Below are 13,638 nucleotides of genomic sequence, written 5' to 3'. Positions count from 1 at the left end.
GTGAGCTGTGGTGTAGGTTGCAGACGCGGCTCGGATCCAGCGTTGCTGTGGCTCTGGCGTAGGCCAGCGACTACAGCTCCGATTAGACCCCTAGCCTGGGAACCTCCATATGCCGCGGGAGCGGCCCAAGAAAAGGCAGAAAGACAAAAAAAAAAAAAATAATAATAATAATGATAATAATAGTAGCTACTTCATAGGGCTATTGGGAGTTTCAGTGAGGTAACCCTATACATAAAGCACATAAGGCAGAGTTTAGACATAAGAAGCACTCCCTAAATGCTAGCCATCTTCACCCCCATCATCCTCAACATCACTGAGAGCCAAGAAGCGCTGTCCCCATTGTACAGATGCAGAAACTAGGGATTTTGAGACCTGAGATGAGGCAGCCTCAAAATCACAGTAGCAAATGGCAACACCAAACAAGAACCCAGGCGTTCTGCCTCCAAATCCAGCAGTGTCGCCCCATTTGTCATGGCCCCAGAGAAACAGCGCTCCAAAATAGGCACCTTGATCAAGATGCTTCCGCAAAGAGCAGCTTCATCATCTGATAAGATCTGGCCCAATTACCCCCCACCCTCCAAATAAGTAAATCAATCGATAAATAAATAAGCGCAAGAAAAAAGCCTAGTGGGAAGAAGGAAGCAGATCTCCAAAGGGTTTCAATGTTTGGAGAAATTGCTGCCAACTCCTGAGAAACAGGATGTATTTCTTACAGCCCTTGGCATATCATGTCTCAGCCAGCTCATGCTCCTGGATCCCTTTGTTTTCTGGGCTTTGCGTCTCCGTGGAACCCATGGCTGGTGAGGTCACCTTCTCCAGGGACAGCACTCAGCTCCTGCCCATCATACTGGGATTCGGAATGTAGAATCTGGGTCCAGGCAGCAAAGGCAAGGTCCGAACTTTCACGATGCCTTTTGGGTCACCTGCCCACTAATTAGTGCATTTTTAGAAGAAAAAGTTAAAAGAAAAAAAAAAAAAAAAAAGCTCTGCCTTCTCCCTAACAGATGGCATCCTAAAATACCCACAGAAATGGAGGAGGCGCACTTCCCAGCTGCTTTTCCTTCCTCACCAATATATATTTCAAGTTCAGAACCATTCATTCACAATGTATAAATAAAGTCAAGGCTACTTAATACCAAGTGACTTGAAAAACCAGAGGGGAGAATTTTTCTGTTTGTCCCTTTAGACCTTCCTTCCCCTTTTACCACAGATCATGCAGCTGCTTCCAATGAGGCAATAGCTCCTTCCAAACCCAGGCTTCGAACAAGTATCACAGCACTTCCTCTTCCAAGTCAATTCTGTTTTAACTCCTGTCAAAACAGGAACCTTCCTCGACTTTATTTTTATTTATTTATTTTTAAGGTTTTCTTCTCTCTCTCCCTATTCTCTTTTCCGCTTCTAATTTTATTTTATTTATTTATTTGTCTTTTTAGGGCATATGGAGGTTCCCAGGCTAGGGGTCCAATCGGAGCTGGAGCTGCTGGCCTACACCACAGCCACAGCAACGCCAGATCCAAGCTACATCTTTGACCTACACCACAGCTCAAAGCAGCACCGGATCTCTAAAACACTGAGCAAGGCCAGGGATCGAACCCACGTCCTCATGGGGTTTGTTAACTGCTGAGCCACAAGGGGAACTCCTAAACTCTCTCAACTTTAGACTTGGTAAATCTGTTTTAAATGATGAAAATCCTGGACAAATGTAGAATGTTTTGCTTCAATTATAGCAGACCTCACTTTTGTTCTAAACTCTTTGAATTTCAGAGTTAATATTTTCCTTGGTTTACAAGGAAAGAGATGCATTGAAGAACTCATATATAACTCTAGGGCAACGATTCTAAAGAGGGCAGTTGGGGTGGTAAATAAGGAGAAATTCACCCCCAGTGGGGAGCCTCCACCGTTCTATATAGTTTGCACTTGTCCTTGTAGAAGGATAATATTTACAATGCTTGATCTACTTTGATTTTTCAAATATATAAGGAGAAGGCTTGTTACTGGAGTAGGCGGAGAAGTGTAGAAGCAAGGCGTCTTGGCACTGTCACATTCAATCTCAGCTCAGAAAAGGTTCACATTCGATTTGCAAGTGTTTTAGTGCTTACCATGTGCCTAGAAGCTGGAGGCCTTGAAAGGAATAAAAGACAATTCTGTCCTCAAAGTGCTCAGATAGCTGTAAATAACCAGGTGTAAAGGAAGAGATTACAATGTAATATGATGAGTGCAGTAGAGGAGTAAACACAAAGACACTGCTGAGAAGCTTAGGTGCAGGAATTAACCCTGTGTGGCGCGCGATGCTGAGGAATCCTGCTTGAGACCCTGCACAGGGTCACTATGCAGAGAGCAGGGATAAGTAGGGAAGACCTCCTAGAGGTGGTGACATCTGAGCTGGGTTGTAAAGGTTCAGTGTTGCAGGTTCAAGGAAAAGGACCTATTCCAAAGAGAAGGTAAAGAACAAAGCATGAAATAGCAATGTGGTAAGGAAATGAGAGGCAATTTAGCTTTCTGGTGATAGAAAGTGTGAGCAAGGTACATGGGAAGTGATGGATGCAAACGGCTTCTTATGCTATGACCTTAGCAGAACAATAAGGTTGTTTAAAAAAAAAAAAAAATCCCTTTGGGAAAGCTATTCCATGCTCCCAGGTTGGAAAAATTAATATTGTAAAAATGGCCATACTACCCAAAGCCATCTACAGAGTCAATGCAATCCCTATCAAATCACCCATGACATTTTTCACAGAACTAGAACAAACAATCCAAAAATTTATCTGGAACCATAAAAGACCCAGAATTGCCAAAGCCATCCTGAGAAACAAAAACCAAGCAGGAGGCATAACTCTCCCAGACTTCAAGCAATATTACAAAGCCACAGTCATCAAGACAGTGTGGTACTGGTACCAAAACAGACATACAGACCAATGGAACAATAGAGAACCCAGAAATAAACCCAGACACCTACCGTCAATTAATCTTCGACAAAGGAGGCAAGAACATAAAATAGGAAAAAGACAGTCTTTTCAGCAAGTGGTGCTGGGAAAACTGGACAGCCGCATGTAGATCAATGAAACTGGAACACACCCTCACACCATACACGAAAATAAACTCAAAATAGTTTAGAGACTTCAACATAAGACAAGACACCATCAAACTCCTAGAAGAGAACATAGGCAAAACATTCTCTGACATCAACCACGCAAATGTTTTCTTAGGTCAGTCTCCCAAGGAAACAGAAATAAAAGCAAAAATAGACCAATGGGACCTAATCAAACTGACAAGCTTTTGCACAGCAAAGGAAACCATTAAAAAAAAAAGACAACATAAGGAATGGGAGAAAATAGTTTCAAATGATGCAACTGACAAAGGCTTAATCTCTAAAATATACAAACAACTTATACAACTCAACAGCAAAAAACAAAAACACAACCGAAAATGTGCAAGAGTAGACATTTCTCCAAGGAAGATATACAGATGGCCAACAAGCACATGAAAAAATGCTCAACATCACTGATCATTGGAGAAAAGGAATCAAAACTACTATGAGGTACCACCTCACACCAGTCAGAATGGCCATCATTAATAAGTCCGCAAAAACAAATGCTGGAGAGGGTGTGGAGAAAAGGGAACCCTCCTACAGTGCTGGTGGGAGTGTAAATTGGTACAAGCACTATGGAAAACAGTATGGAGGTTCCTCAGAAAACTAAATATAGAACTACCATATGACCCAGCAATCCCACTCTAGGGCATATATCTGGACAAAACTTTCCTTGAAAGTTCAGTGCAGCACTATTCACAATAACCAAGACACGGAAACAACCTAAATGTCCATAGACAGATAAATGGATTAAGAAGATGTGGTATATACCCACAATAGAATACTACTTAGCCATAAAAAAGAGCAAAACAATGCAATTTGCAGCAACATGGATGGAACTAGAGACGCTCATACTAAGTGAAGTAAGTCAGAAAGAAAAAGACAAATACCATATGCTATCACTTATATCTGGAATCTAATACACAGCACAAATGAACCTTTCCACAGAAAAGAAACTCATGGACTTGGAGAACAGATTTGTGGTTGACGAGGAAGAGAGGGAAGGAGTGGGATGGACTGGGAATCTGGTGTTAATGCAAACTACTGCGTTTGGAATGGATAAGAGATCTTGCTGTGTAGCACTGGGGACTATATCTCGTCACTTGCAATAGAGCATGATGGAGGATAATGTGAGAAAAAGAATGTGTGTGTGTGAGAGAGAAAAAGAATGTGTGTGTGGGTCACTTTGCTATACAGTAGAAAATTCAAAGAACACTGTAAACCAACTATAATAGAAAAAATAAAAATCATTAAAAAAATCCCTTTGGTAGTATTACCTTGACAATATATCAAGATATACATATACATATTTTTTGTATATACACACACACACACAAATAATGTCCAAATTAAGACTATTTCTAAAAAAAAAAAAGTATTTGCCGTAGTCCAGGTCATTCATTTATACACTCATGATTATAGCCAGTATATATTTACTAAGAGCCACCACTTAGGCTATAACACTATTCTAGACATATTTACTATCTGAAGGGACCCCCATAATAAGAGTTATTTATTTAGCCTCTAATATTTGCCATACATGCATCTAGCATTTTACATATACTCACAATAAACCAGCAAAGTAGGTCATGTTATTTATATATCACAGAAGAGGAGGCTTGGAATCACAGAAGAGGAGGCTTGGAAAAGAAGTTGAGTGAACAAGGACTTAGAGCAAGGAGGTGATACTGACAAGATTCCCCTAAGGGCTACTTTCAAAGCCTATGCTCTTTGTATTGCACCACGCAAGTTCAAAACATTACCAGAGGTCTAGGAGAAGAGAGAAGATTTTCTGAAAGACAAACATTTAAAACCTAAGGTTGAGAGTTCCTGTCTTGGCACAATGGAAACGAATCCGACTAGTATCCATGAGGAGGCAGGTTCGATCCCTAGCCTTGCTCAGTGAGTCAGCAATCCAGCATTGCCGTGAGCTATGGTATAGGTCACAGACACAGCTCAGATCTCCCACTGCTGTGGCTGTGGCTGGCAGTTGTAGCTCCAATTCGACCCCCTGGGAACTTCCATATGCCCTAAAAAGCAAACAAACAAATAAACAAACAAACAAAAACCCTAAGACAATATTAAGATCAATGCTGTAGCACTATGTGAGTGAACTAGAAAGAAGGGTCATTTCTGACCAGTGCCATCAAGGCAGGCATCCCAGAAAAGCTGGACTTTACGAGGGTGCAATCTCAGAGGGGCTGGCCAGGGAGAAAGAGGTATTCCATGAACAGCACATAGAATGCCACTCTGGTGATGGCTGAGGTTCTAAAACCTGTTCCATCACTCACCAGCTACAGCCCCTGGGTGAGTGGCTCAATAGCCTACCTCTCTTCATCTGCAAAATGGGATAATAACAATATATTCCTTCTAGAGTTGGTGTAAGAATTATGAAATAATCTATGAAGAGTATTCAGCATAACACCTAGTTCATTAAGCCGCAAACAAACAGCAAAATGTTAGCTAATAGTACATGCGTCTAGGGAACAGCAAATAGTCCAGACGGCCTCTAGTTCTCTTTAAAGTAAAATGAAAAGTATGGTGAAGTAAGTTGCAGCCAGATTGAGGACCATGCAATGTTCACCTTAGAAAGTTGGTCTCTATTCAACACGCAATAGGGAATCAAGCATTACAGGAAAGAGGCCAGATTCATAACATTTGGAGCAGATCTCCCAAGGGAGCTCCCAGCCTCTCCCCCTGGCATCTAGCTCACTTGTGACCCCTTCACAAGAGGCATGAGGCATGAGACAGGTTCAAGCAAGAACTAAAGGAAAATAGGTAGTGTTACTCTTTTTTTTTTTTTTTTTGTCTTTTTGCCTTTTCTAGGGCTGCTCTCATGGCATATGGAGGTTCCCAGGCTAGGGGTCCAATCGGAGCTGTAGCCACTGGCCTACACTAGAGCCACAGCAACTCGGGACCCGAGCCGCGTCTGGGAGCTATACCACAGCTCACGGCAACGCCGGATCCTTAACCCTCTGAGCAAGGCCAGGGAGCAAACCCGCAACCTCACGGTTCCTAGTCAGATTCGTTAACCACTGCACCACGTCGGGAACCCCGATACTGTAACTCTTCAACGTGTAACACAGCCAAGGTTTTCTTCTCTTTCTTTCTTCCCCTACCTTCTACCCTCCCTCCTAAACACATAATGATAGCTGAGACACAGTTATTAGCCTGACATCTCTGGAAGACTGTTTTCTCTTTATTCACTAAGGTTAAATAAATTTGCCAGGGACCAATCTGGGTGGCTTGAATAATTAGTTACTTATTACATTTAAAAACCGGGTAATAACTGCCTTTTGCTTATTTATTCTATAATGTGATATTATTATTATTCATTCATCAACACATTACGAAGAAATTTTGGTGGTGGTGATTTCATAGGTAGATAACATGTCAAAACTTATCAAATGTACCTTAAACGTGTGTGGTTTATTATATGTCAATCAAACCTCAATAAAGCTGTTAAAAATACAATAAAAGTTGAGTCATTCATGTAACTACCAAAAGAGATAAAATTGTTATTAGTATACAATGTTCATATTATGAACATAAATATACACTCATGAAAATGTGAAAATATATATTTAATTTTAACGCTAAAAATTTTTAAGAGGACAGAGCATTATATAGAAATTTATATACAGGCCTGTAAAATTTTGGTGTACAGGATATTTATTTACTTATTTATTTATTATGCGACATGCAGATACTCCCTGGGCCAGGGATCTAACTCGAGCCACAGCAGTGACAATGCGGAATCCTTAACCAAGAAACTCTCAGAAACTCTCAGAGGATGTTTTTAAAAAATTGGAATATACCTATGTTCATAGCAGCATTATTTGCAATAACCAAAAGGTAGAAATAATTCAAGTGTCCATGGATGGATGAATGAATAAACAAAATGTGGATAATACATATAATGTCCTTTAAAGGGAAGGAAATTCTGACACAAGGTACAACATGGATGAACCTTGAAGACATGATGCTAAGTAAATAAGCCAGTTGCAAAAGGGCAAATACAAAATTCTGTATGAGTCCACCTATATGAGGTACCTAGAGTTGTCAAATACAAACGAGGGAGCAGTTATTGCGGGGTTTTTTATCTTTTGTCTTTTTAGGGCCAAACCTGCAGCATTCGGAGGTTCCCAGGCTAAGGATCGAATTGGAGCTGCAGCTTCCACCCTACACCAGAGCCACTGCAACATGGGATCCTAGCTGTGTCTGCGACCTACACCACAGCTCAAGGCAACACCAGATCCTTAACCCACTGAGAAAGACCAGGGATGGAGCCCGCATCCTCATGGATACTAGTCAGGTTCCTTAATCACTGAGCCACAACAGGAACTCCAATTCCAGGGGCAGCCATTGTTTAATGAGTACAGAGTTTCAATTTGGCAGAATGAAAAGAGTTCTGTGGATGGATGGTGGTGGTGGTAACACAACAATGTGAATGTACTTAATGCCACTGAACTGCACACTTAAGAATGATTAAGATGGCAAACCTTACATTATGGGTATTTCGCCACAATTAAAGAGAATGAGGGATGAGAGTTCCTAACTCATTATTGTAAAATCAGGAGAGGTGTTAATTCTGTAATTTTTAAAAAACATTTTTAAGGGCTCTCATAATTTCTTCTTAAATCAAACAATTCTGAAGGTAACGTTCCCAGACTCCCCAAAAGGCCAATTCTGTAGTTGACCCAGAGTTAAAACTATTCAACTAGAATTTTATTATCAGTAGAAATCTAAATATCAACTTCTTTTTTCCCTGCCACATGACATCATATTTTCCAAACGAAGCCCTCAGAGGTCTAGGGTCTAAGGTAATCACAATGCCCATGAAGGAAATCTCTCTTCTGGAAGGAGAACTCGACAGGTGCACTGGCAGCCCACGTTTATCTAAAAGTTTATGAGTCAGGGGCTGAGCACGTGCTGATTTTAAAAGGGTGTGAACCCTACATATCAGGGCCAGACTCCATAAACTGCAGAGCAGAGAAATGATCAGGGCTGCTCCAGCCTTTTAACCTGTGTGGTGCATGACGATGTGGCCACGGCTACTAGATGGGCTTCTCCGAAGGAAATTTCTGTACCCGTTCCCCAAGAGAATGCCTGGACCTGGAAGAGTGAAGGAGTCCTCACAAACACTGCTTCTAACTACTGCTGCTTTGCACAGAACACAGCATTCCTGTGCATCAGCTTCCTCCCGGGGCCTTTTAATTCTGAGATGCAGAGCAAGGTGCTTTAATTTTTCCAAGAGCTTCATTTTCTTCCAGGAGCTCACCTTACCACTGAGTCCCGTGTTCCCTAAGCAAGGGAAGAGGTGCCTTCAATCATCTAGCGGGAAGATGATAGCATCTGCTTGGGGATTCCAACGAGCTGTTTTACTACAGCTTTTCACAAACTGATTATATTTAAAGCTCCCTTGAGGAATGGGGGCTGGGAGGAAAGAAGCTCCGCAGAAGACCTTTGCTGGCAGGAGTGAAGAACAGCTCACACCTCCCCCTCCCGGGGGGAACAAGCTTGTTTAAATACCAGCCATCAGCACTCCCAAGTGCAGTGTGTGCACACACAATGTGTCTAGAGTTTTCAATTTCATCTCCTGTTCAGAAAGTGTCCTGAAAGGGTTAAACTGTTCCAGGCAAAGGCCTGAGGCTTTTCTATCAAAATGCTCCAGATGGAAATTACAAAATTTCACTTCTCAGCTCTGTGGTACACACACACTGTTCTTCTAAGACATAAAAAAAAAAAAAAAGACAAGACCCCTAATGTTCTCAAGAAAGAGAATTGAAGGCTCAGCACACAGTGCCACTCTGTTTCAAATGATTCCTCCTGGAATATTTGCATTAACTGTCAATCTCAAGCTTGGGGTGGGGTGGGGGGGAGTACTGGGAAAACTCAAGGTATGGCAAGGGTATAGGAAAGGAAGCCTTGAATGAGAACAGGACAAGAGCTGGGAAGGTGGGCCTAGACGTGAACTCACCGGAATACCGCCCCATCACCACCTCTCGCAATGGTTATACCCAGCTCCTTACCACCTTCCACTGTTCCAATCCCCAAAGAAACTAGTAGGCGAGAGGCCAAAAGGCTTCAGGTTAATGACCATGAATCTGTCAAGAATTTCTAGAGATTAATGTATATGAAGCGCTATGTAAACTGAGCCATGTACAAGTACTCAGAATATCACTGCATTCGAGTCAGAGATTGAAAGGCATGAACTTTCAAAGGAATCTGAACACCCACAAACCAGAAACAATGATGGTTTTTAAGAAGGCGGCTCCAAGGCAGGCTGACTAAGGAGGAATGCCCCTCATAAAATCACACTGGGGTAGGGTTGGGGCTGCAGCCCCAGAAGTCCTTCAGGGCACAGGCAAGCAGGTGGTTTTAAGGAAATCCAAAACCACAGGCGAGACAGGGTCGAAAGCCCATTGGGAGCCCCCTTGATTCAAACCATTCTGACTGTAAAGCAAGACCCAGGACTGTAGGAGGAGGAACAGCTGCCAACGATTCAACAATTTACCTGTTCATTTTACAGAATGGGAAATTGAGGTCTAGAGAGTTTCAGTGACTGACCCAAGAACCTTTTGCTACCACCCTCTGGTAGAACTTCAGCTAGAACTCAAGTTTCATCCCTAGACTTGTTTCCTACCATTATAGCTGCCACTTTGGAGTGAACAGACAGCACAGCATTCACATTCACCCCAATTCAGTCAGAAGGAGGGCTCCCATCAGAGGAGCAGACTGGACTATTAATTATGGAGCATTTACAAGTACTAGATACTGTGCTAAATGATTTTGATAGAGTATCCCACTGAATCCTCACAACTACCTTAGGAAATAGATGTTATGCTGCCTATTTTCCATGTTCAGATACTGAGCCTGGGACAAGTCCGGTGACTTGCCCAAAGAGCCAAGCAAGCGAGTAAGAGCATTGAGATTTAAACCTGGATCCCTTTGACTCAAAAACTTGCACTCTTGACCACCAGACCAAAATCGCAATTTTCTTTTTTATCTCGGCATCTGTAAGTGAAGTCAGACTGGCAGCCCTGTGAGTCCCATACAACACATAAAACGCTGAAGCATCATAAATCTGACCAAGGGCTTCCAGCTAGCGGGGGAACAGATCCAACCCAGAATTCAGGTCCTTGGTCTCCAAGTTCTATGACCTTCCATGGAGAACACGGACTCTAGAATTTAAGCTTCATGGCGGGGGAGGGGGGGACTTTGTCTTGTTATGGCTTCATCACTAGTCACCAGAACCCATTCAAGGTACTCAATAACTAGCTGATGAATAAAGGAGTGGAGTCCAGCTATCGTGGTTTGGCTGCGTGACCTTGGGATGGCTTCTCAATTTCTTTATGCAGTGAAGAGAGGACGAAGGACTCTCTACCTCCAGGTTTAAAATGAAGATTAAATGAGACAATTATAAAGCATTTGGGAGAGAGCTTTGAGCACCCAAAATGTAATCTATTATTATCACTAATACTATTATTATTCATTGACAGATTTGGGCATCTTAAGGATTTTTTTTTCCTGCTCCAGTCAGATGATGTTTCATAGTAAATATGAATAAAATAGAATTGGGAATTGGTATACTGCTTCTAGTTTCACCAGCTAGCTGTGTGACCTTGGACAAGCTTCTTAATTTCTCCGTACTTGCCTCCGCTGTAAATGAGGGACTAAACCAGTTTCATAAGCATTCATTGGGCACCTTCTCTGAGTAAGGCATCGTGCTCAGCCACTGATAAAATCCTATGATTCCGAATAGCGTCAATGAAAAAAGCATCCGCGCAAAGCAAAACAGTCCCCTGCTTGTGGCAAGGTTGACGAGAAACCCCAAATAGCCAAGCGCATTACATCATCTCAATGAACAATGTTTGTAAATACACAGAACTGTTTAATTTTGAGACACTTGTGAGAATTCCTTCACCAATAAGGAATCAGCAGATACAGTTTTATTAACACCTATCAGCCTTGAACCTTCCAAAAAATAAACATGTAAAATCACTTTGCACCTTAGTCAAACGGCATGTGCTTCTGGAGAGAAATCTGAGAAAGTCAAAGTTATTAACACTCCCTATGGCAACAGTTAAGAATAGGATACATAAAAAGAAGAATGACATATCTGGTTAAAACTGCAGGGGGGATTCCAGGAGCAAAATGCAGTGCATCTGGACAGGACACTGAGGCCAATAGCCTATTGTTTATAAAAACAAGCCAGGATTATGAACAGTGACAAGAGGCCAAGACCTCAATTATAACTCACAACCACACCTCTCCCAACCCCAGTTCAACTGAAACTATCCGTCAGTCAACTCCCCCATCTCTGTAATAAACCCACGAATATTTGCAGCCAAGTGGATAGAAGGTCCCTCAGGGCACCTCCAGCACTGACCAAGCTGATGACATTAAAAAGATCCTACAGGCACAATGGGGACCTGAAACTACCTTCCAACCTTCCAGGGATAAGGCAGCTGCCCATTTCAAACTCTACCCCCACCCTCACTCCCAGCAATCATTAGAGGGAAGACATGGCCCTTCCCAAGTCCTCTATGATAGGAAAAGGTCTCCTTGCATTGGTGCAGGGAAAGAAGGAGGGGCCCCTCCCTCTGTACTCTGAAACAAAGGAAAACCCAGAGCTCCAACCATGTGGTGTAACATTCAAGGCCACCCACCTCTCCCACCCCCCCAGCTGAGGTCTCAATGGGCTAGCGACACATGGCTTTTCCAGTCACTGGCCAGGAAGGGACAGTACCTTGCACAACCATATGCTGGGGCTCTTTAACAGGCAGGAACCCCTTCTATGGGAACTGCTGGTTTAAAAAAAAAAAAAAGGGCTATCTAGAAAGAGGTTTTGATTTATGTCAAATTCAGTCGGGCAGGCAACTAGACGTGCCCGACTGGTCACCTGTTTTCTCTAGGTCCACATTTTGCTTCACCCTTCACATTTTTGCAGAGAGGGATGTGGGCCTTTAAAAGCATGTATTCTGGAGCAGAGGACAACACAGAAGGGTTAAACAATTATGTCTTCCCAGTCTCCAGAATCAGCACCACCCAGCAACATCCCAGTTCCATTCAGGTTTAGGTGAGGGCGGAGACGGGGTGTGAGTGACCTTATTCTTTCGGTTCTCTGACTTCTGACTGAATGCAGACAGCCAGAGACCAGGCAGGTACAAGGTCCACCCAAGGTGGCCACAGACTTTCTGGGTCTGATGCCATAGCAAATGTCATGTTTTGATCTAGTGCATCAGGAAAAAAACCAAAAAAACCCAAAAAACCCTGCCTCCCCCAGGGCTCTCCAAATGGTACACCTTCTCCACGGTATGCCTTTTCCTGCCTGGACTCCTCTTCCACCTCTGAAATAAATTCCCAAACACCTGTCAGATTTCAGCTGTCCTTCAAGGAAACCAGACCCAGGCACCCAGAGGCAAATTGCCGCCTTTCTCTCTCCAAGAACCTCCTGCCCCTCCCCCACCCCATTTAGCCTGGAGGAAAGGACTGCCAAAATAATGGCCAGCCCTAGGACAAGTCTAAAGCCAACTCCAAAAATTCATTTCCAGATCCTATGGCCCCTGCTATGGACAATCCCTCAGAGACTCAGACTCACCTAAGAAACCACCTCTAGGGTCACCTGCCCCCTACCTGCTCCACCCAAAGAAATGAACATCCTGCAAATCATGGAAATACAGGTCTCAATGGTCCACAGAGCACATGCATTATGTTATTTTTCAAAGCCCTTACCTTTGACCTGAGTATCGTACTCCGCTATGATCTCCTTATCCTTTTTGAATTTGGCTGGAGACGTCATGTTTTCCTTCTTTCTTCCAAATTCGAATTGTGAATTGATAGATCCACGGGGAAAATCCAACCACCGAAATCAATACCTCCAAGATCGCTTCTCCCGCGGGCAGAAGGGGCCCCCCGCGGTGGTCTCCAGCGCTCCGGGGAGCGCGGGCTGCGGGTTGGGCAGGCGACTACGGCGGGCACATGCAGTCGGTGGGCGCTGGGGCCGGGCGCGGCGTTGGTCGGTTCCTGTGCTAGAGCCCAAGCCGCAGCCTCAGCATTAGCCAGGAGAACTGCAGCGCCCGGAGGTTGGCCTGGGGTCTGACATCAACGACACAGGCGGGGAGTGGAAGTCCTTCCGCACAACATGGTGTGGGGGTGCGGGGGTGTGGACGCGCCCAGCTGGGTCCCCGGGAGGGAGCGGGTGCGTCTCTGGGTGCTGGGGGAGGGCTGGGCGTGCTTCGCGGTTTTTTGTTGCACAGACTCGAAGATGCTGCAAATCAAATCCCAAACGGGAGCCGCAGCAGCGTAGACTGGATCGGAAGTCGTTTGCTCCGGTTCACTTGCCTGTAAATGCAGGGGAAAGGGGAGGGGGCGATCAGCCCCAGTGCAGATCCTAATCGCTGCGGGGGTGGGGTAGGGGACGCCGTTTCCAGGCTGGCCTGGGCCCATTCATCTCGGCCAAACGCTGCCGGGCCCTCAGAGCCCGGCGCAGAGAGGTGGGGAGGAAGGAAGCTCCCTCCGGATTTTGTTTTAAGGCTGAAAAAAAAAAA

General features: G+C 43.9%; 1 protein-coding gene across 12 annotated transcripts in view; it reads right to left on the bottom strand.

Annotated features, from left to right (window-relative positions):
* Nucleotides 1–13,638, bottom strand: part of SRGAP2 (SLIT-ROBO Rho GTPase activating protein 2) — a 279,254-nt gene that overhangs the window by 263,894 nt on the left and 1,722 nt on the right. For 10 of the 12 annotated variants that reach the window (XR_002335789.1, XM_021063302.1, XM_021063294.1 and 7 more), the window contains exon 2: nt 12,824–13,432. Coding sequence is in view for 11 of the 12 variants with exons in the window: in XM_021063302.1 (XP_020918961.1) it covers nt 12,824–12,890 (67 nt within the window). In the remaining variant the exon portion in view is untranslated. Of the gene's footprint in view, nt 1–12,823; nt 13,625–13,638 lie in introns of all 12 variants that reach the window. The other 2 variants (XM_021063296.1, XM_021063300.1) reach the window with 1 other exon arrangement.

The sequence above is a fragment of the Sus scrofa genome, chromosome 9, assembly GCF_000003025.6.
Source record: "Sus scrofa isolate TJ Tabasco breed Duroc chromosome 9, Sscrofa11.1, whole genome shotgun sequence".
Taxonomy (NCBI): domain Eukaryota; kingdom Metazoa; phylum Chordata; class Mammalia; order Artiodactyla; family Suidae; genus Sus; species Sus scrofa.
The sequence above is the reverse complement of the archived record's forward strand: the minus strand, read 5'-3'. Positions and strand labels throughout refer to the sequence as shown.